Source organism: Perognathus longimembris, chromosome 13 (assembly GCF_023159225.1).
Source record: "Perognathus longimembris pacificus isolate PPM17 chromosome 13, ASM2315922v1, whole genome shotgun sequence".
In the NCBI taxonomy this organism is placed as follows: domain Eukaryota; kingdom Metazoa; phylum Chordata; class Mammalia; order Rodentia; family Heteromyidae; genus Perognathus; species Perognathus longimembris.
Window position 1 is genome coordinate 56,952,978 of NC_063173.1, and position 25,860 is coordinate 56,978,837.

Genomic DNA, 25,860 nt, shown 5'->3' on the forward strand with positions numbered 1-25,860 from the left:
CTGTTTAGAATTTTGTAAAAGTGTAATGCTTCATTTTAAATAATTTAAAAGCAGTACTCTTTTCTTTGTGGGTGTAGATAAGTGGAGCTTGATCTCAGGGGCTGGACACTGTTTCTTAGCTTTTTTGCTCAAAAGTTGGTGCTCTACCACTTGAGCCACACAGCCCCATGTTAGTAGTTAATTGAAATAAGAATCTCATGGACTTTACTTCTCAGGCTGGTTTCAACCCTTGGTCCCCATCTCTCCGTTTCATGAGTAGCTAGGATTACAGCTGTGAGCCACCAGTATGATACATGTGTATGTACATATATATATATATACACACATATATATGTATACACATATATATATTATTTATTTATTGCCAGTCCTGGGGCTTGAACTCAGGACCTGGGCACTGTCCCTGAGTTTCTTTTGCTCAAGGCTAGCCACTCTACCACTTGAGCCACAGTGCTGTTTCTGGCTTTTTTTGTTTATGTGGTACTGAGGAATGGAACCTAGGGCTTCATGCATTTCATGCATGCTAGGCAAGCACTCTGCCACCAAGCCACATTCCCAGCCCTGGTTTGTTTTTTAAGTAGAGAAGGTCATCTTTGCATATTTGTTAGTTGAGTAACATTGACCTAATGCTTCAAAATGCAGTTGAAAATGGTTAAAATGGTAAAAATAAGCAAATATTAGTGTTTAGATTCCTGCTTTCCAAACTTTCTCACAGCAGAGCAGCAGTGTAGTGGCAACTATTAAGGTTGTGGCTCTGGGAAAATGTTAAGACATTTCTCTTCCTTTGAAAGTGATCATGTTTATCTTAATAAGGCTGAATCAGTTAATCTCTAGAAATACATCTTGGAAATGAAATGAGGTTTTGTGGCAGGTGAGTGAAAATTATTGGAAGTAAACACTTTGAATTTTCTCTCTTGTTGAACCCAATAACATTTATAATGCTTGTCTTCCTCCCCTCCCCACCAAAATAAAAAGTTAAAGTTAAAATTCCTGTGTGAGGTTGTCAAATTCTCATGCTGTATATTTTCTTTCAGATTCCTTTGTTTCTTCCTCTTCCTCTCAGCCTGTATCTCTATTTTCGACCTCACAAGGCAAGTCTGTAACTTTTTTTGCACATTTCAAAAGAAAAATGTTGAGAAAGAGGCTGTAACTGGGGGAAATGGGTTAAAAGTCTATTGCCCCACATCTCTTAAAACAAAAACTAATTATAAGCCAGTCCTTTCTAGTTAGCAATTTGCCAATGGATTTTCTACAGGAAAATAGAGGCTGGGTGGACAGTTTAACCATAGTGTAAGCTTTAGATGTAATTTTGAATGTATCTTTAAAAATGAGAACTTGCCTACTGAATTTGCAGCAGAGTCCTCTACCCTCAGAAATAATTTAAACAGTATAAAAGTATACTTCCACCAATTACAAAAATACTAATGTAGCTAGTAGATTTCAATGTGAGATTTGTCTCAAGGCTACTTCCAGATTGCCCAGGAACATAGAACAGGTTATTTGGCTTTTGGGAATTAAGGCTTCCTGTTTTAGAGATTAAATTGTGGCTTTTTTTTCCCCTAGAGTAAGGCATATAAGTTTGCAGGTCACAAGTCTGGGAGAAAATGTGCACTGTGTGTTTCATTGGTTTATACTACTTAGGAAGCACTATTGCATTTGTGCTATGGTACTAAACCCCAAATAGTGGTCAACGGGAAAACCTTTTCTAAGAAGGAAGTGAGGGAAGAACAGAATTAACTGGGGGTTAGCTCAGAGCTCTTGACTAGCATATGTGAAGCACTATAGAAATAATAAAGATGGGGCTGGGGATATAGCCTAGTGGCAAGAGTGCCTGCCTCGGATACACGAGGCCCTAGGTTCGATTCCCCAGCACCACATATACAGAAAACGGCCAGAAGCGGCACTGTGGCTCAAGTGGCAGAGTGCTAGCCTTGAGCGGGAAGAAGCCAGGGACAGTGCTCAGGCCCTGAGTCCAAGGCCCAGGACTGGCCAAAAAAAAAAAAAAAAAAGAAATAATAAAGATTACTAGGTAGACGTGAAAGCCCAGTTTAAAAAAAAACAACCAACAATTTATTGTCCCAGCTAGAATTCTCTTAACTATCAAGTCTAGATGCTAATTAGGAAGACTTTGAATCTGTATAAAAATAAAAACCTAGGGTTGGGATATAGCTCAGTGTTAGGACATTTATCTAGCAATCATGTATGAGGCCCTGTGTTCAATATCTCAGCACCCCACTTGCAACAAATAAATACAACCTAACTAAATAAGTAAGCTAGCCAGCCAGAATAATGAAATAAAACAAATGAGTAAAACTTTTCCTCTGGTATAATAATTTCCTACTCAGGAAACGATATAGAAAATGTGTTCCTTTTTTGTTGCTTTGTTTTTGTGCCGGTCCTGGGCTTGAACTCAGGGCTGGGCTTTGTCCCTGAGCGTTTTTGCTCAAGGATAGCTCTTTACCACCTGATCCACAGCTCCACTTCTGGTGGTTAACTGGAGATAAGCGTCTTAAAGACTTTCCTGCCTTGGGCTGGCTTTGAACCTCCATATCCTCAGATCTTAACCTCCTGAATAGCTAGGATTACAGATATGAGCCACCAGATCCCAGCTAATTTACTACTTTAAATTCAGACTAACTAGTGTCTTGTTTGTATGGATCTGGATATTTTGTGGGTTACCTCATGACCTTTGAAATTGAAATTGTTTTCCTTAAAAGATAAATGCTTTGGGGGGCTGGGGATATGGCCTAGTGGCAAGAGTGCCTGCCTCGGATACATGAGGCCCTGGGTTCGATTCCCCAGCACCACATATACAGAAAACGGCCAGAAGTGGCGCTGTGGCTCAAGTGGCAGAGTGCTAGCCTTGAGCAAAAGGAAGCCAGGGACAGTGCTCAGGCCCTGAGTCCAAGGCCCAGGACTGGCCAAAAAAAAAAAAAAAAAAAAAAAAAGATAAATGCTTTGGGCTGGGAATGTGGCTTAATGGTAGAGTGTTTGCCTAGCATCCACAAAGCCCTGGGTTCGATCCCTCAGCACCACATACACAGAAAAAGCCAGAAGTGGTGCTGTGGCTCAAGAGGTAGAGTGCTAGCCTTGAGCAAAAAATGAAGCCAGGGCTGGGAATATGGCCTAGTGGCAAGAGTGCTTGCCTTATATATGAAGCCCTGGGTTTGATTCCTCAGCACCACATAAACAGAAAAAGCCGGAAGTGGCGCTGTGGCTCAAGTGGCAGAGTGCTAGCCTTGGGCAAAAAGAAGCCAGGGACAGTGCTGAGGCCCTGAGTTTAAGGCCCAGAAGTGCGCCCCCCTCCTCCAAAAAAATGGAGCCAGGGACAGTGCTCAGGCCCTGAGTTCAAGCCACAGGACTGGCCAAAAATAAATAAATGAATGTTTTATGAAATTACAGAGACTATTTCTTAATATATAAATTGGTTGATCTTAATATTTGGAACTCAGCCAGATTTGGGGGGTGGGGAGCAGGAGGGCGGTCATGGGCATTGAACTCAGGGCCTGGGCACTTAATATCTCTGAGCTTTTATGCTCAAGGCTAGTACTGTACCACTTTGAGCTGCTGTTCCACTTCTGTTTTCTGGTAATTAATTGGAGATGAGTCTCATGGACTTTCCTGCTTGGGCTGGCTTTGAACCACAGTCCTTAGATCTTAGCCTCATGAGTAGCTCGGATTACAGGTTTTTAAGGATTTTTTTTTTTTCCTCTTCATGAGAAATTTAATAATTTAGAAAATAGGTGTTAAATTTATTCTGCTCTGGAAGAAGGCATAGCATAAGCAGAATACGCAACTATCTTCTGTTGTATTTCTAATATTTAAAAATCTATTTGAATTTTAAGTTACTTTTCATACAGAAAGGGGATAATTGATATCCTAAATCTTAATAATGTAACCCATGCACACCATAGGTAATGTTAAAAAGATAACCTAGATTGAATTTTTTTTTTTTTTTTTTTTTTTGGCCAGTCCTGGGCCTTGGACTCAGGGCCTGAGCACTGTCCCTGGCTTCTTCCCGCTCAAGGCTAGCACTCTGCCACTTGAGCCACAGCGCCGCTTCTGGCCGTTTTCTGTATATGTGGTGCTGGGGAATCGAACCTAGGGCCTCGTGTATCCGAGGCAGGCACTCTTGCCACTAGGCTATATCCCCAGCCCTAGATTGAATTTTATTTTAATTCCTCTTAGCAAAACTTACACTTGCACTCAAGAAGAATAGAGCACATATGTCCTGAGTTCAAATCCCATGTGCAGTGTTTGTACACACTTGCTCTCTCATATACACACACAAATACAAAACTAAAAGTTCCCCCTCCTTTTGTATTTCTCAGTGTTGGGGACTGAGCCCAGGACCTTACATGTGCTTCTGGGGCAAGTGATCTACCACTGAGCTACATCCCCAGCCCACTCTAACTCTAATGTCACTCTCCAATTAATGTTGGAGCTAAGCAGTCATAGCTCATGCCTATACTTTTAGCTTCTTAGGAGATCAAGACATAGAGTATTGTCATTCATTAGAGGTGAGCACAGGAAGGAAAGAGACCAGAAAAAAGCAAGGCTGAAGATTTGGCTCAAGTAGTAGAGTGCCAGCCTAGCAATCATAATGGCCTGCATTCAAACCTTAATACTCTCCCCCCCTCTAAAAAAAACCCCACTAACTGTTGGCCTGGAGGCATAGCTGAAGCAGTAAAACACCTGCCTAGCAAGTTCTAACAGCCATGAGCTCAAATTCCAGCACAGTATTCTTAAAGAGCATATATTTGCCATTCTAACTTGTTGCTTACTAGAAAAAATATTTCAGGTAGTGCAGACTCAGGATAGTGTTATTTTGTTTTTGTTTTTGTTTTTTTTGGCCAGTCCTGGGTCTTGGACTCAGGGCCTGAGCACTGTCCCTGGCTTCTTCCCGCTCAAGGCTAGCACTTGAGCCACAGCGCCACTTCTGGCCGTTTTCTGTATATGTGGTGCTGGGGAATCGAACCCAGGGCCTCATGTATACCAGGCAAGCTCTCTTCCCACTAGGCCATATCCCCAGCCCCAGGATAGTGTTATTTTGAAGACACAGTTAAAAATGCTATATCCTTAAAATGTTCAGTTTAACCTCTACTAGTATCATTTTCTTTTAGGGGAAATCTTGATGGAAAATTGGCCCTGAAGGGTTCTGGTTCATAGGTAGTTTGGAGGTCAGCTTATTCAGTTATTTGAAGGAACACCTTGGCAAATGATTAGGTGGGTTCTGGGGTAGCCAAGACTAATAGCTTCTGGTTTGCCTGAGTTAAAAATATGAGAAGAGGGGCTGGGGATATGGCCTAGTGGCAAGAGTGCTTGCCTCGTATACATGAGGCCCTAGGTTCGATTCCCCAGCACCACATATACAGAAAATGGCCAGAAGTGGCGCTGTGGCTCAAGTGGCAGAGTGCTAGCCTTGAGCAAGAAGAAGCCAGGGACAGTGCTCAGGCCCTGAGTCCAAGCCCCAGGACTGGCCAAAAAAAAAAAAAATATGAGAAGAGGAAGTTGGTATGTTTGGTTAACTGTATGAAAATTTTAGGGAAAGGGGTTGGGTACTTGGACTAATTCTGTCCTATACTAGATTTTCAAAGTGACTCCTGCCACCAGCATATGAACCTTGGAAACTACCACTAACCCAGCTAATCTCTTCCATTATCCCTCATCAATTATATCTTTGTTATACCTATACTATACTAAATAGTGTGTAGTAATAATTAAAAAGGACATTATTAGATTTAAGAATGAATTGCAGGCCGGAGATGTAACTCAGTGGTAGAGCACTTGCCTTAAAAGCATGTGCAAGGTTCCTGGGTTCAGTCCCCAACACTGAGAAATACAAAAAAAGGGGAAATTTTATTTATTTACTTGTGTGTGGTGAGAGGAGGGTGATCCTGGGCCTTAAACTTAGGGCCTAAGTGCTGTCCTTGAGCTCCCCTCCCCCCCCCCCACTTGCACTCAGGGCTTGAGCACTATCACTGGCTTCCTTTTGCTCAAGGCTAGCACTCTACCACTTAAGCCAGAGCCATGGCGCCACTTCCGGCCTTTTCTATATATGTTGTATGTGGTGCTGAGGAATCGAACCCAGAGCTTCATGCATGCTGGCCAAGCACTCTACCACTAAGCCACATTCTCATCCCCTCCTTGAGCTCTTTTGCTCAAGGTTAGTACTGTACCACTTGAGCCGGAGCACCACTTTTGGATTTTTCCTGGTTAATTGGAGATAAGTCTCACAGACTTGCTGCCTGTGTTGGCTTTGAACTTTGATCCTTAGCTCTCAATCTCCTGAGTAGCTAGCTGGTTTTGTTTGAAGTTTTTTTGGTGTGTGCATGCTGGTACTGAGGCCTAAATTTGGGGTCTGGGCACTGTCCCTGAGCTTTTTTTCTCAAGACTAGCTTTGTACCACTTGAGCCATAGTTCTTCGAGTTTTTTAGTGGTTGATTGGAGATAAGGGTCTCCTTCCTGGACTGGTTTTGTTTTTTTGTTTTGTTTTGTTTTGTTTTTTTTTGGGCCAGTCCTGGGCCTTGGACTCAGGGCCTGAGCACTGTCCCTGGCTTCTTCCCGCTCAAGGCTAGCACTCTGCCACTTGAGCCACAGCGCCGCTTCTGGCCGTTTTCTGTATATGTGGTGCTGGGGAATCGAACCTAGGGCCTCGTGTATCCGAGGCAGGCACTCTTGCCACTAGGCTATATCCCCAGCCCCCCTGGACTGGTTTTGAACTACAATTCTCAGATCTCCTGATTAGCTAGGATAATAGGTGTAAGCCACTGTCATCTGGCTGGAACTTTATTTATTTATGTATTTATTTATGTATTTATTTATTTTTTTGTCAGTCCTGGGCCTCAGACTCAGGGCCTGAGCACTGTCCCTGGCTTTTTTTTTGGCTCAAGGCTAGCACTCTGCCACTTGAGCCACAGTGCCACTTCTGGCCATTTTCTGTATATGTGGTGCTGGGGAATTGAACCCAGGGCTTCATGTGTACGAGGCGAGCACTCCTGCTGCTAGGCCATATTCCCAGCCCCCTGGAACTTGTCTTTTTAATCCTGAAATATATATTTACCATTATTGGGTTTCAGGAAAATGCATGTGTTAAAACTGTGTTTTAGACTGAGTAAAAGGCAGTCAAGTTTTTCATAAGATGTTAAATAACTATTAGGTAGTGCTATTGTAACATACAGGTAGGAAGTTAAGCTTTTTTTGTAATTTTTTAAACTGTTATAAAGGTGATGTACAGAGGTGTTACAGTTACAAAAATCAGGTATAGAGTACATTTCTTTTTGGATAGTGTCACCCCTTCCCTTGCTTTCTCCCGGTTTTTTCCTCCCATCCTCACCCACAAGTTGAATAGTTTATTTGAAGATAAGCTTTTTATATGAGAGTGTGAGTGGAATTATCAGCTTCTTAAGTAGGTTATACTCTGAGATAGTCCTTAGAATGTTTTGCATAGGAATTCCTTTTCCACAGAGCAAAGTCATATTTCAACCTAGTCCCTGAGAGAATAACTTCAGTGCTTTTCTGTGTTACCGAAGGCATAAACATTAACAGAGGTCTTGAGTGTGGCTAGTCTTGATTGAGCTTTTACTATGCTTAGAATGTTGTGTGAATCATGTCATTTAATCCTCACAGCTTGCTTTGTGGAGGAAAGGTACTAGCTCTTTTACCAGTTGAGGAAACATTTAAATGAAGTGACTAGTTCAGGGTCACGGAGTAAGTGATGGACCAAGGACTCCAAAGTCCATGCACGTGACTTGTGCCTGTAATCTACACCATCAGATAGACCAGCTGTATTTTAGAGTTTAGAGATTTTCTTAGAGATATTGTTTTGAAGTTGATGTTAACACCCATGAGAGCAAATAATGTAGAAATGACTGTGGCGACCATACACAATTTCCTGTCATCTGGGGGCAATGTTCCCTCTACTAAACATAAAGCAAAATGAAATTTGGTTTTTATTTTTGAAATCTTTGAAAAGGCTGGAAAATACTTTTGATTTTCTTCAGAAGAACATTTTAAGAAAAGTAGGAAAATGCCAGGTGCTAGTGGTTCATGCCTGTAATCCTACCTACTCAGGAGGCTGAGATCTGAAGATCATGGTTTGAAGCCCACCTGGTCAGGAAAATCCATAGGACTAAAACCACTCAGAAAGCCAGAAGTGGCACTGTGGCTGAAGTGGTATATCCTTGAGCAAAATAATAAGCTCAATGACACCACGTAGGCCCTGAGTTCAAGCCCCAGGAGTGGAAAAAAAGAAAGGAAGAAAGGAAAAAATTAGATTAGAAAGGGGATCCACCTACCATTTAGAATTGGAAGCACATTTGCATTAATGAATGTTTGCATTCAGTTTGACTAATGCAGTAGGCATCTGGAATAGGAAGTTCCAACACTGAACTTTGGGGCAAACATTGAGAAACAAATTTGCCAGTTACAGCCTTTTTTAAAAAACAAAAAAACATAGTAAAACATTTTTCTTTGTACAAAAAGAAACTGGTGAGGACCTAGCTTGGCTGCAAAGTGTCTGCTGGCTAACTTCCTATTTTGATGCTGTGGCTGAGTTGCTGATGCTGTTTTGCACGGTACTTTGTCTTTTCCTTTTTGTTTTGTGAACATGAGAAAATTCAAGTGTAGGAAAACCTATACCTGAATATTTCAAGCCTTCTTGTATGACTGTTCATAGTATTATGTGGAAAAGTAAGTGGCTATTACAATCTGTCATTCTTTCTTCATTTGATAAGTGTAGTTTTCCATATTATAGGTCTCTTTTTAATTACAAGTTTTGAGTTGGCTGAAATGAGGGAGATATTAGCCAAGTTGCAACTCTTAACATAATTTTAAGCTAACTTAACATAATTTTAATTCACTCTTTAGGAAGAACTCTTTGGTATGAGATATATTCATTGTTGCTTATTTATTTCTGAATCATGTGTTCAGTAACTAAGAAATACATAGAAAAATACTTAATCTTTATGCCTTCTTAAGTTTGGGTAGATAAAAAGTAAAGAGACATTATTTTGAAGGATAGAGTAAATGGAAAGCTATTTACTTGATTAATACATTGAATTCACTTCAGAATTGTTTTTCATCATTCCTTCCTTTTTTTTTTTTTTTTTGTCTTTTAACCAGTCCTGGTGCTTGAACTCAGGGTACACATGCTGTTTTTACACTGCTGCTGCTGCTTCTCCCCCCCCCCCCCCCCCCGCCATGGGGTTTGAACTTAAGGCCTGGGCTCTGTCCCTGAGCACTTTTGCTCAAGGCTAGTGCTCTGCCACGTTGAGTCACAGCTCCATTTCTGGTTTTTGAGGGGTTAATTAGAGATAAGAACCTCATGGGGACTTTTTTGCCCCAACTGGCTTCAAACCTTCACTCCTCAGATCTCAGCCTCCTGAGTAGCTAGGATTACAGGCATGAGCTACTGGCATTCTGCTCCCGAGCTTCTTTTGCTCAAGATGTTTTAGTAATTTACTGGAGATAAGAGTGGCACTGACTTTCCTGTCCAGGGTGGCTTTGAACCACAATCCTCAGATCTCAGCCTCCTGAGCAGCTAGGATTACAGGCATGGGCGGGCCATCAGTATCCAGCTTTATCATTCCACTTTTAACTCCTTATCTTTTTTTTTTCTCCCCACCTCACAATATTGTAAGAATAAAATAGAGAAAAATCTTCCTCAGTTTCCATACCAGATTCTCTAGTCAGTTGATTTCAATCAATTTAGTCACTGTATTTTTTTTTTTTTTGGCCAGTTCTGGGGCTTGAACTCAGGGCCCTGAGCACTGTCCCTAGGCTAGCACTCTACCACTTGAGCCACAGCACCACTTCTGGCTTTTTTTCCCCTGTGTATGTAGTGCTGAGAAATTGAACCCAGGGCTTCATGTATGCTAGGTAATCACTCTACCACTAGGCCATATCCCAGCCCTCACTGTATTCTAAAATTAGTCTCAAAAAAGGTTTGGTTTGGTTTGGTTTTCAGTGCTGGGTATGCAGACAGAGCCAAGTACCTAATGCATGGTAGTCAAGCTCTCTACCAGTGAGATACAAATCTGGGCCCTATGGGAATACTAAAACAGACACTAAAGGACTGTTCCTTGCCTTGCTACTACAGAGTTGTGCTTCTGGATAAAGTGATCTATGGAGAAGAGATCTATGGCAGCCTCCTCTTTAGAGATTCTTACAGAACTAGAGTTCTGAAATGTAGTTCTGTTTTTCTGCCACTCCAAAGCTTATCAAATATAGTAAAGCTGTGGCCTACCAAACTGAGCTCTATCCTTGAAGATTCTATATTAGTAGGTCAGAAATTAAAGCCTATAAAATAGTAGTAGTTATCCTGAAAGTTGAAGAGGATTGTATAAGGTTGTATCAAAGGTTATTCTTGTGTTGTTAAATTATGCAGTTAGTTATATATTGAACTAAAAAAAAAAAAAAAACTTTGACCTTGCTGGTGATGAAAACAATTTGCTTAGGAAAGTTTTTGTTATCTTTCAACATTTGGTTAGAATTTCTTTTTTTTTTTGGCCAGTCCTGGGCCTTGGACTCAGGGCCTGAGCACTGTCCCTGGCTTCTTCCCGCTCAAGGCTAGCACTCTGCCACTTGAGCCACAGCGCCGCTTCTGGCCATTTTCTGTATATGTGGTGCTGGGGAATTGAACCTAGGGCCTCATGTATCCGAGGCAGGCACTCTTGCCACTAGGCTATATCCCCAGCCCTAGAATTTCTTAAATGTTAGATTATCAACATATAAGAGCTAAATAGAATGTGGCATGCCAGAGGCATTTGGTGAATACCAGTTGATAGCAGAAGTTGCTTCACCCACAGTTTGAAATGATTTTCTAGTGATAGGAAGGAAGATACCTAAAACTCTGAAGCTTTTCTGTACTGTACATAAGATGAAGGTAATGATGATGTGAAGTGTGCTTTTTTTCCCCTTAACTCATAAGAAGCAATGTCACCTGGAGTCTGTGTCAGGAGAGAATTTTCTTTGAGAATGTTGTATTTGGGGATGGCGTTGGGTTGTCAGATACTGTTTTAAACTTGTATTAACTCAGTCCTCACAGTGATTCTAAAATTATCCACTTTAATGTCTCACCTTTTTTTTTTTTTTTTTTTTTTTTGTCTGTCCTGAGCCTTGACCTCAGGGTCTGGGCGCTGTCCCTGAGCTTCTTTTGCTCAAGGCTAGCACTCTACCACTTGAGCCACAGCGCCACTTCCAGCTTTTTCTGTGTATGTGGTACTGAGGAATCAAACTCAGGACCTCATGAATGCTAGACAAGCACTCTACCACTAAGCCACATTCCCAGCCCCATGTTTCACTTTTTTTGATGGGGATGTTTTGAAAAAAGAAAGCTAACAGACATTTAACAGAATTAAAATAACCAGAAATTATATAGTAATGGTTTTCTCAGTACTAAGGTTTGAACTCAGGGCCTTAGGCTTGCTGAGCAGGCATTATACCACGTGAGCCACACCTCTAGGCTTTTCTGCTGTAGGTCTTCTTTAAATAGGGTCATGCATTTATACCCCAGCCAGCCTGGACTGCAATCGTCCCATTTATGTTCCCATCTAGCTGATCTGACAGGCACTTTGCCATCATGTCTAGCTTTTTTTTTTTTTTAATTAAGATGGGGGTCTCAAGAACAGTTTGCCAGGGCTGGCCTTGATCCTTGATCCTCCCGATCTAATTCGTGAATAGCTAGGATTACAGTTGTGAGCCATTACCTGGCTAGTGGGTAGTATTTTAATAACTTTACTACCCTCAGATTCCCTGGAGTTTTCTGCTGTTTTGCCAGGTACTGATGTGGACAACACCAATGACCATTAAGTCCTGTACCAACAAATTGGTAGATCCCTTGTTTGTAGGAACTGTTCTAAAAGGCTTGTTGGATTCTAGTTTTTGTTCTTTTTGATGTTATAGTCTTTATAACTTTTTACTTTCAACCCAGTTTTTTCCATTGTCTTGAAACAAGTAAGCTCTGTCCAAGTTTGTTAGGGTTTTTATTTAACAAGCCAGAGGAATTTCTTTTCACTTGCTGAAATTTGACATAAAACCATTAAAATTAAAGAACAGATTTGGCTACATTTGAGGAAATCAGGTTGATGGTAATGAGAGCTAGCATTTATTTGTTTGTTTGTTTGCTGGTCTTGGGGCTTGAACTCAGGGCCTGGGTGCTGCCCCTTAGCCTTTTCACTTAAGGCTGACATTCTACCACCTTTGAGACATACTCCACTTCTGGTTCTTTGGTGATTAATTGGAAAAAGTATCTCTTGAAGTTTCCTGCCTAAACTGGCTTTGAACCACAAGTCTCAGATTTCAGCCTTCTGAGTAGCTAGAATTACAGAACCAGCACTTGGCAGTTTAAATTTTTTTTTTTTTTTTTTAGTCTTTACTGTGGCCCAAGCTGAGCTTGAACTCTTGATCCTCCTGCCTTAGCCTTCCTAGTCCTAGAATAGTAGGCATGTACAACCATACCGAACCCTAAGATGATTTTTTTTTTTTTTGGCCAGTCCTGGGGCTTAAACTCAGGGCCTGAGCACTGTCCCTGGCTTCTTTTTGCTCAAGGCTAGCACTCTACCACTTGAGCCACAGCACCACTTCCAGCTTTTTCTGTTTATGTGGTGCTGAGGAGAAATTGAATTCAGGGCTTCATGCATGCTAGGCAAGCACTCTACCGCTAAGCCACATTCCTAGCCCCCTAAAATGATTTTTGTATAATAACTGTTAGTCATTTTAAAGAACCTTTAGTAAAATATTTAAAGTTTATCAGGTAGTCATGATGTTTAGTAGATCTGTTGGTATTCTGAGACAAGGACTTCTAACTTAATCTCATAGTGTTACTTTAGATTATTATACACCTAATTCAAAACTTTTGGAGTGTTAAGAGTTCAAGGAAAGGGGGCTGGGAATATGGCCTAGTGGTAGCATGTTTGCCTTGTACACGTGAAGCCTTGGGTTCGATTCCTTAGCACCACGTACATAGAAAAAAGCCAGAAGTGGCGCTGTGGCTCAAGTGGTAGAGTGCTAGCCTTGAGCAAAAAGAAGCCAGGGATAGTGCTCAGGCCCTGAGTTCCAGCCCTAGGACTGGCAAAAAAAAAAAAAAAAAGTTCAAGGAAGATAGAAGAGAAGCAAGATTTGGTAAACTGACAAGTATGTGTCATTTAAAACAGTGTCTGGCACATGGTAGACACTTTATAAACATTTGTTGCATTATAACTAATTCACTTTTCATCTGTGAAAAGGCACAGGTCTGAGTCTGAAATTTCCATCTCTGTAAAACATACAAGCTGAGCCATCCCTGTGGAGTAGGATCTGTTTAGCTCACCTCAGAGTTCATTTCTTTTCCTTTTTTTTTTTTGTTTTTGGCCAGTCCTGGGGCTTGTGCTCAGGGCCTGAGCACTGTCCCTGACTTGTTTTTGCTCAAGGCTAGCAGTGTACCTCTTGAGCCACGGTGCCACTTCTGGTTTTTTTCTGTTTACGTGGTCTAGAGGAATCAAACCCAGGGCTTCATGCATGCAAGGCAAGCACTTTACCACTAAGCCATATTCCCAGCCCCAGAGTTTGTTTCTTTTTTTTGGATTTTTTTTTTTTTTTTTTTTTTTTTTTTAGCCAGTCCTGGGCCTTGGACTCAGGGCCTGAGCACTGTCCCTGGCTTCTTCCCGCTCAAGGCTAGCACTCCGCCACTTGAGCCACAGCGCCGCTTCTGGCCGTTTTCCGTATATGTGGTGCTGGGGAATCGAACCTAGGGCCTCGTGTATCCGAGGCAGGCACTCTTGCCACTAGGCTATATCCCCAGCCCCAGAGTTCGTTTCTTAAAGGAAGGAGTTCCCAGACAGTTTTACCTTAACCTAGATTTTGGTTCATTAGATGGTTTCTGATAGCTACAATGACCAATAAATCCCATAACAAACCAGTTTTAGAATATTTATGATTTCGGTGTAGTCTACAGTACTCACACCTTTCACTGCACAGGACTGAGCCTTTTATTTACCTTATACCCTTAATCCAGTCATGCTGAATATCTTAGCTACATAATGATAGATATAAGCCATAGTCTCTAATAATTGCATTAGAATTAAATGAGTTACAGCTGGCTTCAAAATTTTTCCCTCCTAATAATCCAGTTAGCAACCAGACTGGCTGCAAAAAAAACCCAAAAAACTAAACACGAAAACTTTAAAGGAAAGGTATTTTTAAAAAGACAACAACCATGGGGGCTGGGGATATAGCCTAGTGGCAAGAGTGCCTGCCTCGGATACATGAGGCCCTAGGTTCGATTCCCCAGCACCACATATACAGAAAACGGCCCGAAGCGGCGCTGTGGCTCAAGTGGCAGAGTGCTAGCCTTGAGCGGGAAGAAGCCAGGGACAGTGCTCAGGCCCTGAGTCCAAGGCCCAGGACTGGTCCAAAAAAAAAAAAAAAAAGACAACAACCATGTTACAGTTCTGCTATTCAAAAGCTTAGATTCTGTTATGTCAGATTTCAGTGATGTCAAAATAGAATTTTATGTGGCATTTGGAAACTTCGTTTTTTTAATTCTTATTATAAGATGATGTGCAGAGAGGTTGCAGTTACATGTCAGGCAGACATTTCCTTTTGTACATATCACCCCTTCCCTCACTCCCAGTTTTCTCCTCCCATTCCCACTCACAAGTTATTTCATAGTACACATTTTAACCTTCACAATGATGAACATAATCATTCTAACCTTCAAGCTTATGAACTCTATGAACATTAATTAACAATGAAACTATTTCTTCCAGATTGGGTGGTATGTGCTGCAAACGCTCTGTTTTTTGGCCAGTCCTGGGGCTTGAACTCAGGGCCTGGGCACTGTCTCTGAGCTTCTTTTGCTCAAGGCTAGCACTCTACCTCTTGAGCCACAGTGCCACTTCCAGCTTTTTCTGTTTATGTGGTACAGAGGAATTGAACCCAGGCCTTCATGCATGCAAGGCAAGCACTCTACCACTAAGCCACATTTCCCAGCCCTGGAAACATTTTCGTTTTTGTTTTTGGCCAGTCCTGGGCCGTCAACTCAGGGCCTGAGCACTGTCCCTAGCTTCTTTTTTGCTCAAGGCTAGCACTCTGCCACTTGAGCCACAGCGCCACTTCTGGCCATTTTCTGTATATGTGGTGCTGAGGAATCGAACCCAGGGCCTCATGTATACGAGGCAAGCACTCTTGCCACTAGGCCATATTCCCAGCCCCCCTGGAAACATTTTTATGATAGAATTTTATTGTAGTAAGTTGTTCTTTTTTTTTTTTAATACCTTTGAATCAGGTGCCAATGGCTCACACTTGTAATCCTAGCTAGTGAGGAGGCTGAAGTCTGAGGATCATGGTTTTAAGCCAGCTCAGGCAGATAAGTCTGTGAGATCCTCTCTAGTTAGCCACCAAAAAAAGCCTGAACTGGAGTTGTGGCTCAAGCAGTAGGGCACTAGCTTTGAGTAAAAAAGATAAGGGACAGTGTCTACACCCTGAATTCAAACCTCAGGACCAGTAAAAAAGTAAATAACATTTGAATGAAGTTATAAATTTGCTTTTGCCTATTTTGTTTATTATTCAGATTCACTCAAGAAAAAGAACAGAAGCTAAGGGAAGATACACGCCCCTGCCTCCCCCCCCCCCAAACTTCTCTTTCACATCTTCCCAGTGACTCATTCATACTCAAGGCTTTGCTGTCCTGAGCCTGCTTAGGTCTCATCTGACCTAAGGAGCTGATTGTTTGATTCATTTGGAACTATTTAAAACCTACTTTTTTCCAGCTTAAGACGTATAGCAATGTGCAAGAAGTACAGGGCTGGGAATATGGCCTAGTGGCAAGAGTGCTTCCCTCCTACACATGAAGCTCTCAGTTCGATTCCCCAGCACCACATATATGGAAACGGCCAGAAGTGGCGCTGTGGCTCAGGTGGCAGAGTGCTAGCCTTGAGCGGGAAGAAGCCAGGGACAGTGCTCAGGCCCTGAGTCCAAGGCCCAGGACTGGCCAAAAAAAAAAAAGAAATACAGTGCTTTCCCATGAGATGGTGGTTTTAATCTTTTTCCCTAATAAAGCTTGCCAGGTTGGAAAACTAGAGAATAACATGATAGATTAATGAGTACTGTGGAATTAATTACTGATAAGACTTAGCTATTTTAGGGGTTGGGAATGTGGCCTGGTGGTAGAGTGCTTGCTAGCATACAGGAAGCCCTGGGTTCGATTCCTCAGTACCACATAAACAGAAAAAGCTGGAAGTAGCGCTGTGACTCAAGTGGCAAAGTGCTAAATAACCTTGCGCTGAAGAGCTCAGAGACAGTGCCCAGGCCCTGAGTTCAAGCCCCGTGACTGACCAAAAAAAGAGAGACTTAGCTATTTTAAAAGGAATTCTGGTCTTGGAATATGGCCTAGTGGCAAGAGTGCTTGCCTCATATACATGAAGCCCTAGATTCGATTCCCCAGCACTACATATATAGAAAATGGCCTGAAGTGGTGCTGTGGCTCAAGTGGCAGAATGCTGGCCTTTAGCAAAAAGAAGGCAGGGACAGTGCTCAGGCCCTGAGTTCAAGGCCCAAGACTGGCAAAAAATAAAAATAAAAAAAGGAATTCTGTCTTAACCAGACAAGCCAATTTACATCATTTCACTTTTTATTAAAATGACAAGTTTGGACAGAGATTTTGGAGCAGGCTATCCTTTTTTTTTTTTTTTTTTTCTCTTTTCAAGTGAGATGTACTGGGCTCTGAACTCTTGCTCTTGCTTGCTTGACTAGTGTCTACCACTTCAGCTACACCTCCACTCTGCTGCCCCCCCCCATTATATTAGAGATGAAGTCTAGCAGACTCTTCTGCTCTAGCTGGCCACAAACTGTAGTCCTCAAGATCTCAGCCTCCTCATTAGCTAAGATTGTAGGCAAGAGGCACTAGGGCCTAACTCTTTAGCTTGTTGAGGCTATTTTTATGTCACAAGTACACATAAACACAAACAACTGGGCCACCTTTTCTTCCCTCCCTCCCTTCTTTCCCCCCCCTCTCTCCCTCCTCCCTTCCTTCTTTTCTTCCTTCTTTTCTTTCATGCCAGCCTTAGGACTTGAATTTATTATGCCTGAGTGCTGTCCCTGAGTTTTTTTGCTCAAAGCTATCATTCTATCCTTTGAGCCATGGCTTCACTCAGCCTTTTTGGTGCTTACTTGGAGATAAGTGTCTCATGGACTTCGAGCCTGGACTGGCTTCTAACCAGGATCCTCAGATCTTACCTCCTAAGTAGCTAGGATTATAGGTGTGAGCCGCTAGTGCTCAACTTCTGGCCACCTTTTCTGATGTTGTAAGACTATAACAGTGGGCTTAAGAGCCATTGTATACTGGAGTAGTACACTTTAAACAGGTGTCAAGGTGCTTCATAGTAGTAGCTTGTTTGTTTTGTATGGATTATTTGTTTAATAATTCTACCTTTACAATGGAAAAAATAGGCTAATTAATCTATCCTGATGTTTTCTTTGTCATTTGCAATTTGTGGCACGAAGTAGCTTCTCTGTTTTACTGTTGGCAGTTTTGTGCATGTTTTATAGGAACTTTTTATTATTCTTTTGTTATGTACTTATGTGTATACGTATGTATGTGTACATATGCATATATATACATGCATCTTGTGTGTATATGTGTATGATTTTAAAATGTAAAGCATGCTGCTTGGCCTGACTAGCTAAAGTGCAATTGTATCTGGTAAACAAATTTTCTCTTTCAAATTCTGACTATAGAGGAACTGAGCTCTCATGAGCTACCTTCAGAAATTATGACTTCCTCTTTTCTTTCATCCTCTGAAATACATAACCCTGACCTTTCAGCACTGCATGGAGAAAAAAGCCAAGTGTTAGGCAGCCAGCCTGTTATAGCCAAAGAAGGAAAAGACCACTTGGCTCTTCTAGATATGAAAAAGGTGGAAAAGCCTCAGGGAACCAGCAAGGATGGAGCAGACTCACTGGAGTCTCTTGCAGCAGGAGTTCCTTGCATTTGCCCCTCCATTCCAGCCAGCCTCCCAGAACATCATGCTTTTCTGTCAAAGGAAGCTGCTCCAGTAGAAGAGCAAATAAGTACACACCAGGAGCCCAGGAGCCCAAGTGAGGCACCGAATAGGGAGGATAGAACTGCACTGGATGTTGGAAACAGGCTTACTTTGCTGACAGCACAGAAAGCCCCCATTAAGCCACCTAAAGCAGAAGTCATTGGTGCATACTCCTTGTCCCCATCTGACACTTCAGGAGGGGGTAGCACAGAAAAAGATTCCCCTGAATCACCATTTGAGGTGATTATTGACAAAGCAACATTTGACAGAGAATTCAAGGACTCATATAAGGAGAGCACAGATGACTTGGGTGGTTGGGCGGTACACACTGATGGAGAATCCTCTGTAGACATGTCAGAGACAAATGACAAAGTGTTTCCACTGAGAAGTAAAGAGGCTGGGCGTTACCCAACCTCTGCATTGCTCACTAGACAGTTTTCACATACCACTGCGGCATTGGAAGAGGTGTCTAGATGTGTGAATGATATGCATAACTTTACTAATGAAATACTGACATGGGATTTGGTTCCCCAAGTGAAACAACAAACCAATAAGTCTTCTGACTACACCCCAAAAGGTACAGGACTTGGCAAGAGCGAATGTCATTCAGAAATTCCAGTTATAAATCTTAAAACAAATAACCATCAGAAGGTTCCTGTATGTTCTGCTAGTGGGGGCACTGCCATCACCAAATCCACAGGTGACAGGGCAGAGACATGTGTCCCACAAGACAATGCTCTCACTGGGAAACCTGGAAGAGAGTCTCCCACAAAAGAAGTCAGTGTAAAAGGGGTGCAAGGTGATGAAGGGAAACAAGAGGTTATGCTTTCAGAGTTAGAGAGACATGCCTCCGTGGGTTCCAGGACGACCACAGTGAACGTAGTTTTACCTGATGAACACCGGAAGGATGACATGAACTGGCAGAGCTCTGCACTGGGAGAAATCGCAGAGGCTGATAGTTCTGGTGAGTCTGATGACACAGTCATAGAAGACATGGCAACAGATGTATCATTGGAAAACAACAAATTTCAAGCTGAAAAGCCTGTTTCTGTTCCAAGTGCCCTGGCAAATGTGAGTGAGAGGGAAACCAGAGAGATTCCCAGTTGTGAAACAGTGGAAAAGAAAACACCTGCAAACTCTGAAGAGCCTATCAGTGACTTTGAGCCACGTCAGGTTCAGCTTGGTACTCTTGGAAGAAGTCCAGATACCAGTGTGTCAGAAGTTGCTCCTGAAAAGCCTGTTAGAGTCGATGATGACTCCAAACTTTCTTCAGCAGCACCTCCTAGTGTTTTTAATACAACAGAATTTTCAAACACAACAGCTTCTGCCAACTTGAAGTCATTACAAGGGAAACATGTTGGAGATACAGATGATTCCTCCCCAGAGGACTTGATGGCAGCCTTTACAGAAAACACACTGAAAGGAATAGTAGACAAAGAGGAAGGAAATGTCTCTGAAGCCATGTTAGAGCAGACAGCTGACCATAAAAGAATTTTCTCAGTGGAAACAGTCTTACGTGATAGTGAGGCAAATGAGCCCAAACATAAAGATATTAAAAGCAAATGCAGTGAACCAAGCAAAGAAGTGAATGGAAGGGAGCTTCTAGATGCCCAGGGACCGCCAGTGGCATCTCTTGATTTAGAGCAAGAGCAGCTCACAATCAGAGCCCTCACAGAATTAGGTGAAAGACAGGTGGAGAAGTCCACCCCTGTGCAGGCTGGAGGAGAATCTCCTGAAGGAAGACTTGAGCAAACCCGTGCTTCTCCGCCATCATGTGGCACTCTGGAACACACAGATGTCAAAACTGGATCTGATCTTGGGATTTCCAAAGAATCCACTATTATCAGAGAAAGTAGGGTAGATACTCGTTCCAACCTTAGCAAAGCTGACCTGGTAACCAAGCATGTCCTAGCAAGACTCCTCACAGACTTCTCAGGTAACCCTTTATGTTAGAAATGCTGCATGTGGTTAGCTCTGCTGTGATTACTTAGCAGTGCCTTTTTTTTTGTATCTGGGTTTTAGTAATAAACTTACAGCTGTATGCAAACATACTATATGATGGGGACAAGCAAGTTCCTTTTTCTTTTTTAATGATTGCCTAATTTGGCTTCCCTTCAGTATTTTCCAAAGCACTAGGCCACTTTATGAAATTAATCTCCTAAAATTTGTAACTTTTCAATTATATTTCAAGGTCCTTTTCCTATAGGTTAGGCCTGAGTGTGATGGCTGGTTTTAAAAATACCATGGTATTCTTATTTATTTAAAAAAATCAAATAATTACAGTCTTAGATTTTTTGATAGAGACCTTGTAAAATCTACTTAACAATCAAAGAAACAATTCCTTCTGGGAAACACAGTAAATGAAACTTATAATTAATTTGATCATATTCCACAGAGAACTTAATGCTCTGAAAGTAGGTGACCAATATTATTAAAGTACTATTTTGGAGTGATACTTAAGAGAAACTTACACATTTTTTCTACTTTGAACCTTATTTAATAATCTTTAGGCCACAGCTCATTAGGTAGTACCAGGTATCCTTCCCTTCCCTGTTTATTTAAAATTTGTCACTTTGAGGCTGGGAATGTGGCTTAGCGATAAGAGTGTTTGCCTAGCATGCATGAAGCCCCGGGTTCAATTACTCAGTACCATATAAACAGAAAAGGCTGGTAGTGGCGCTATGGCTCAAGAGGTAGAGTGTTACCCTTGAGCAAAAGAAGCTTAGGGACAGTGCCCAGGCCCTGAGTTCAAGCCCCAGTACTGGCAATAAATAAATACAATAAAACTATCACTTTCCTTGCATTGACTCTTAGTAATACTTCAAATGCTATCTGGAAAATACAAGGAAAAGGCATATTTAGGGGCTGGGAATGTAGCTTAGGGGTATAAAGCTTGCCTAGCATGCATGAAGCCCTAGGCTCAATTCCTCAGCGCCACATATATAGAAAAAGCCAGAAGTGGCACTGTGGCTCAAGAGGTAAAGTGCTAGCCTTGAGCAAAAAGAAGCTCAGGGACATTGCCAACGCCTAGTCCAAGCCCCAGGACTGGCAAAAAAAAAAAAAAAAAGCATATTTAAAGCCCGCCACAAATCCCCCTCTCCTACCTCAACCCTGTCTACAACTTCTTCTGCCCTTACTGTATAAGGCAAATCAGATGTTTTGGGTTTATTTTTTAGTGCTATTATAAAAGTGATGTGCAGAGGTATTGATTACAGTTACATAAGTAAAGAGTACATTTCTTTTTGAACAATGTCACCCCTTCCCTCGCTGTCTTAGTCCCTCCTGTCCCACCCACAAGTCCTGTAGTTCATTTTCAACATAGTGTCTAGTGAAATCCAGTGTTTCTGATGATGCTTTTTTCAAGTGAAATCATAACATGGAATGGTAATATTTATAATGAAAAATATTTTAGTTAATATGCACTTTTTTTCTTTTGGAGGTATTAGGATTTGAGCTTGGGTCACACATGATAGGCTGTCACAACCATTGGAGCCACTTTTGCCAGCCTTTTTGTATGGATTGTTATTTGAAAGAGGATTTCACTTTATGCCCAGACTAGCCTGGACTTCGATCCTCTTATTTATGCCTCCTTTAGTCACCACTGTGCCCAGTTATTGGTTGAAAAGGACTCACATAAACCTCTCCCCCCTCAGACAAGTGCTGTACCACCAAACTACATCCGCAGGCCCCCTGCCCCCAGGTTGAATAATTAAGGATAATACAATGTAACAACTGAAGATTGCTGAGCTTAGATTAAGGAGTACTAATTTCTAATTCTTGTGATACTGCACATAGAAGTATAATTTTGAACAATTAGCTCATAAACTTTTTGGAGTGTTTTCCTTATCTGGATGGTTGACGTAGATGGTCTTTATCATTTCTATAATATAATTGTCTGATACATTCTAGATTTCTTCCTAAATTGTAGTAATTCTTAAAGATAGTTACTGTTGAGTAATGAGGTGTACACAAATTATTCTACAAAGCCTCCAGGGTCAAATTCCAGTGCTTTTGTGCATTAGTGTGAGATGAGACGACTAGCCTAACTGGTTCAGCATCTTCCTTTGTTAATGAGGTGATGGTGGTTGTTTTGCCATGTTTTATAGTGTTGTTAAGGCAAAGAAGTATATAAATACTAATTACTAGTCATTCCCAACTACATTATTTCATTTAGTATGAAAGATGAAAAGAAATATGAAGTTCTGGATATTCATCATGGATCAAATTCTACTAGTAGATATTTTTAGATAATTAAAGAAGATTGATGTAATTAAGCAGAAGTCAAAGGTTTTACTTCAAAAGTTTCAAAACTGAGAGTTGGGGTTTTTTTGGTCAGCCCTGGGGCTTGAATTCAGGGCCCGAATACTGTCCCTGAGCTGCTTTTTAAGCTCAAGGCTGGCACTCTACCACTTGAGCCACAGCACCACTCTGGCTTTTTCTGTGTATGTGATACGGAGGAATGGAACCCAGGGCTTCATGCATGCTAGGCAAGCACTATACCACTAAGCCACATTCTCAGCACCAAAACTGAGAGGTTTTTTAAAAAAATTATCTTTCTCTGTGTCTAAATCTTTAAAAATGTAAAGTATTTCAGTAAAATATCATCCTCATTTAAAATAAAGTTCCATGATTAGGTTTTTGTCTAACATTGTTGGGTGGATATAGGCAAAGAAATAACAAAAAAATTAGTGGTATTTTATTTTTCTGCCACCTGATGTTATGTATCAGTATGTAATGAGGTCTTTATGTTGGTATTATAGATGATTACTGAAAAATTCTGGTATGGTATTCTCTAATAGTCTGGGGGAGGGAGGAATTAGATTCCTGTCTCTCACAATTGATAGATTTTGAGTATCTAGATCAGGAAGAATGCATCTAAATGGGCAGGCATATATCTCGGTGACTAGTATGTAAATTGAAATGCCCTAGCAATTAAAAAAAAATTTGTAGAAGAAAAATGCTCGTTGGCAGATTGGTTGATTCAGTACATGATGACATAACATTGCATTACATAGTAGTCATTGATGTTGTTAGAGGTATTTGTTTTTGAGAAATGGAAAAAAAAGTTGGGTACGGTGGCTCACACCTGTTACCCAGAAACACAAGCAGAGATGAAGGATTGGAGTTTGAAGCCAATTCCTACCAAAAAAAAAAAAAAAACTTAGATCACATCTCAACAACAACAAAAAAAAAACGCCAGGCCAGTCAAGAGCTCATATCTATAATCCTGGTTGCTCAGGAGGCTGAGATCTGAGGATGGTGGTTCAGAGTTAGAGTTAGCCCAGGGAGACAAAACCTCTACTCTTAGCTACAATAACCAGCAGATAGCCAAAACTGGAAGGGTGGTTCAAGTAGCTCAAGTGGTTAAGTACCAGCTGTAAGCAAAAAAAATATCTGAGTCAGAAAGTAAAGCCCTGTGAGTTAAAACCTCAGTACACACACACACACATGCACGCACGCACGCACGCACGCACGCACGCCAGGCTAGTGATGGTGGCTCACATCTGTCAACCTAGCTACTTGGGAGAATTATGGTTTGATAACAGCCCAGACAGAAAGTTGCTGCGACCCCATCTCACACAATCAACTGGGTATGGTAGTATGGATCCCAGCTCTGCAGGAGACTGTAAGCCGTATCCATGATCCAAGACTGGCCCTCAGCAAAAGCCATGAGACCAACCTGAAAAATAATTAAAGCAAAAAGAGCTGAAGCCCTGCTCAAGTGGTAGAGCACCTGACTAGCCAGCCTGAGGCCCTGAGTTCAATCTTCAGTACCACTAAAAATAAGTATATATTTTTCATAGAGACAGATGCATTCGTAAAATTAACTTCTAGTACTTGTTAACCCTGGAGATCATGTTTTATTTCCAGTCTAAAGGCCCTTCATCACCACTCTTTAACCCGCTGGCTTCTCCTCCCCTTCCCCAGAACTAACCACCACCAAGGCCCAGGTGCATCTTTCAAATTTACATAAATATGTGTATATCTAGCATTTTAGGTTTTTCAGTGTTTTACTTTGTATTCCATGATGAGAATTAAACCTAAGACTTTGTGCATGCTGAGCAAGTACATTTCCCCTGAGGCTTCACTTAACTCCTCTTTATTCTCCTTGTCTTTATTAGACAACTTTTCTGGTTCTTTTCTGTTGAAATACATAAAATTTATTTATTTAACAGCAGTGTAGTAATCCATTTCCCTCTGATACAGATTTAGCTTATTTTTTTCTTGTGTGTGCCTGTGTGGATGTGTGTGAACATGCTGATCCTGGGGATGGAACTCGTGGTCTGGATGCTGCCCTTTAGCTTCTTTTGCTCAAGATGAGTGCTCTACTGGAGCCTACAATTCCACTTGTAGATTTTTGGAAGTTTAGTAAAGAGGAGGAGGAGGAGGAAGAATAACCATCATCTAGGACTAGACTGGGAGCATAGCTCATGTGGCAGAGTACCTGCCTAACAAGTACCGGTGTCATAAATTCAATCCCCAATAGTAATCAGAACAAGACAAGATATACCACACATGAAATAAATCTGACATAATCATTCTTAGGACGTGTGTCTATCTGTCTGTCTCTCTCTCTCTTTCTGTCTGTCCATGTGTCCACATCCCTGTCCATGTTACAAGTCTCCCTATGTCTGCCTGCTACCAGACAACTCTCAGTCCTGCTGTCTCAGCCTGTTCAATACTGGGATTACAGTCGTGTGCCACCACACTCAAACTGGAGTAGATTTTTTTTTAATGGTCTCATATATACTCCAGACTGGCTTTGAGCTCTCCATCTGGAGTAATTTTTATTTTATTTATTTAGTGCTGGTACTATTGTTTGAACTCAGGTACTAGGTGTTGCCCTTTAGTTTTTCTCACTTTTTTTGCTCTACCACTTGAACCACAGCTCTACTTAAAATGTGTGTGTGTGTGTGTGTGTGTGTGTGTGTGTGTGTGTGTGTGTGTGTGTGTTTAATTGGAGATAAGACTTTTCTGCCCAGGCTGGCTTCAAACTGTGGTCCTCAGAGCTCAGCCTCCTGAGTTGCTAGGATAACAACCATGAGCCACCAGTGCCCAGCCTACAGACAGGTTTTGTTGTTGTTGTTGTTGTTGTTATTGTTGGGTTTTGCCAGTCCTGGGGCTTGAACTCAGGGCCTGAGCACTGTCCCTGGCTTCTTTTTGCTCAAGACTAGCACTCTACCACTTGAGCCACAGTGCCACTTCTGGCTTTTTCTATATATGTGGTGCTGAGGAATCGAATCCAGGGCTTCATGTATATGAGGCAAGCACTCTACCACTAGGCTATATTCCCAGCCTATATACAGTTTTTAAACTGATAACTTTAGTAGTTGTCTAACATGCAGAAAAACAAGCCAGTCCTAGCGGCAGGGGGGTGGGGAGGGAAGGGGTTAAAAATTGAATCCATTGTGTATCTTTATCTGTTCCTTCAAGATTCAGCCATACAGTTGTATCTTAGAAAGTTCACATTTTCAGATCCAACCTGCTATTTAGTTGGCAGGATAGTCAATATGTTTTGTTTCCTGTGTTTTATAAATCGAAAAATTCAGGGCAAAGGCGGTTAGGTTATTTTAATGAATGAAAAACTATTTTTTCTGAGAGCCTGAGAGGATGTTAGTTTGAAAGGAGTTCCTACAGATTTCTTTGACTTACTGCCATACTTGTCTGTAGCCAAAAGCCTGTGTGTCTGTTTGACAGTGGCTGCTTTGTATTCCATCAGTGATCTTTCTGTGCCATTTTGAGGGGTTTTCTTAGTTAAGAGTAAATCTGTAGCAAAGCAGACTATTAACCCATTTCAGCAGCCATATAATTAGGACTTGAATTTATAAATATCTGATGT

The 25,860-nt window shown here is 41.5% G+C and overlaps 1 protein-coding gene across 2 annotated transcripts in view; it reads left to right on the forward strand.

Moving 5' to 3' along the window:
* Rtn3 (reticulon 3) overlaps nt 1-25,860 on the forward strand; it is a 56,964-nt gene that overhangs the window by 13,090 nt on the left and 18,014 nt on the right. The window contains exons 1-2 of one of the 2 annotated variants that reach the window (XM_048360787.1): nt 16,982-18,699; nt 18,730-20,644. The exons of the other annotated variant lie outside the window; for it this stretch is intronic. Coding sequence (XP_048216744.1) covers nt 17,751-18,699; nt 18,730-19,973 — 2,193 coding nt within the window. The 5' untranslated portion in view covers nt 16,982-17,750 and the 3' untranslated portion in view covers nt 19,974-20,644. Of the gene's footprint in view, nt 1-16,981; nt 18,700-18,729; nt 20,645-25,860 lie in introns of those variants that run through there. 2 annotated transcript variants of the gene reach the window in all.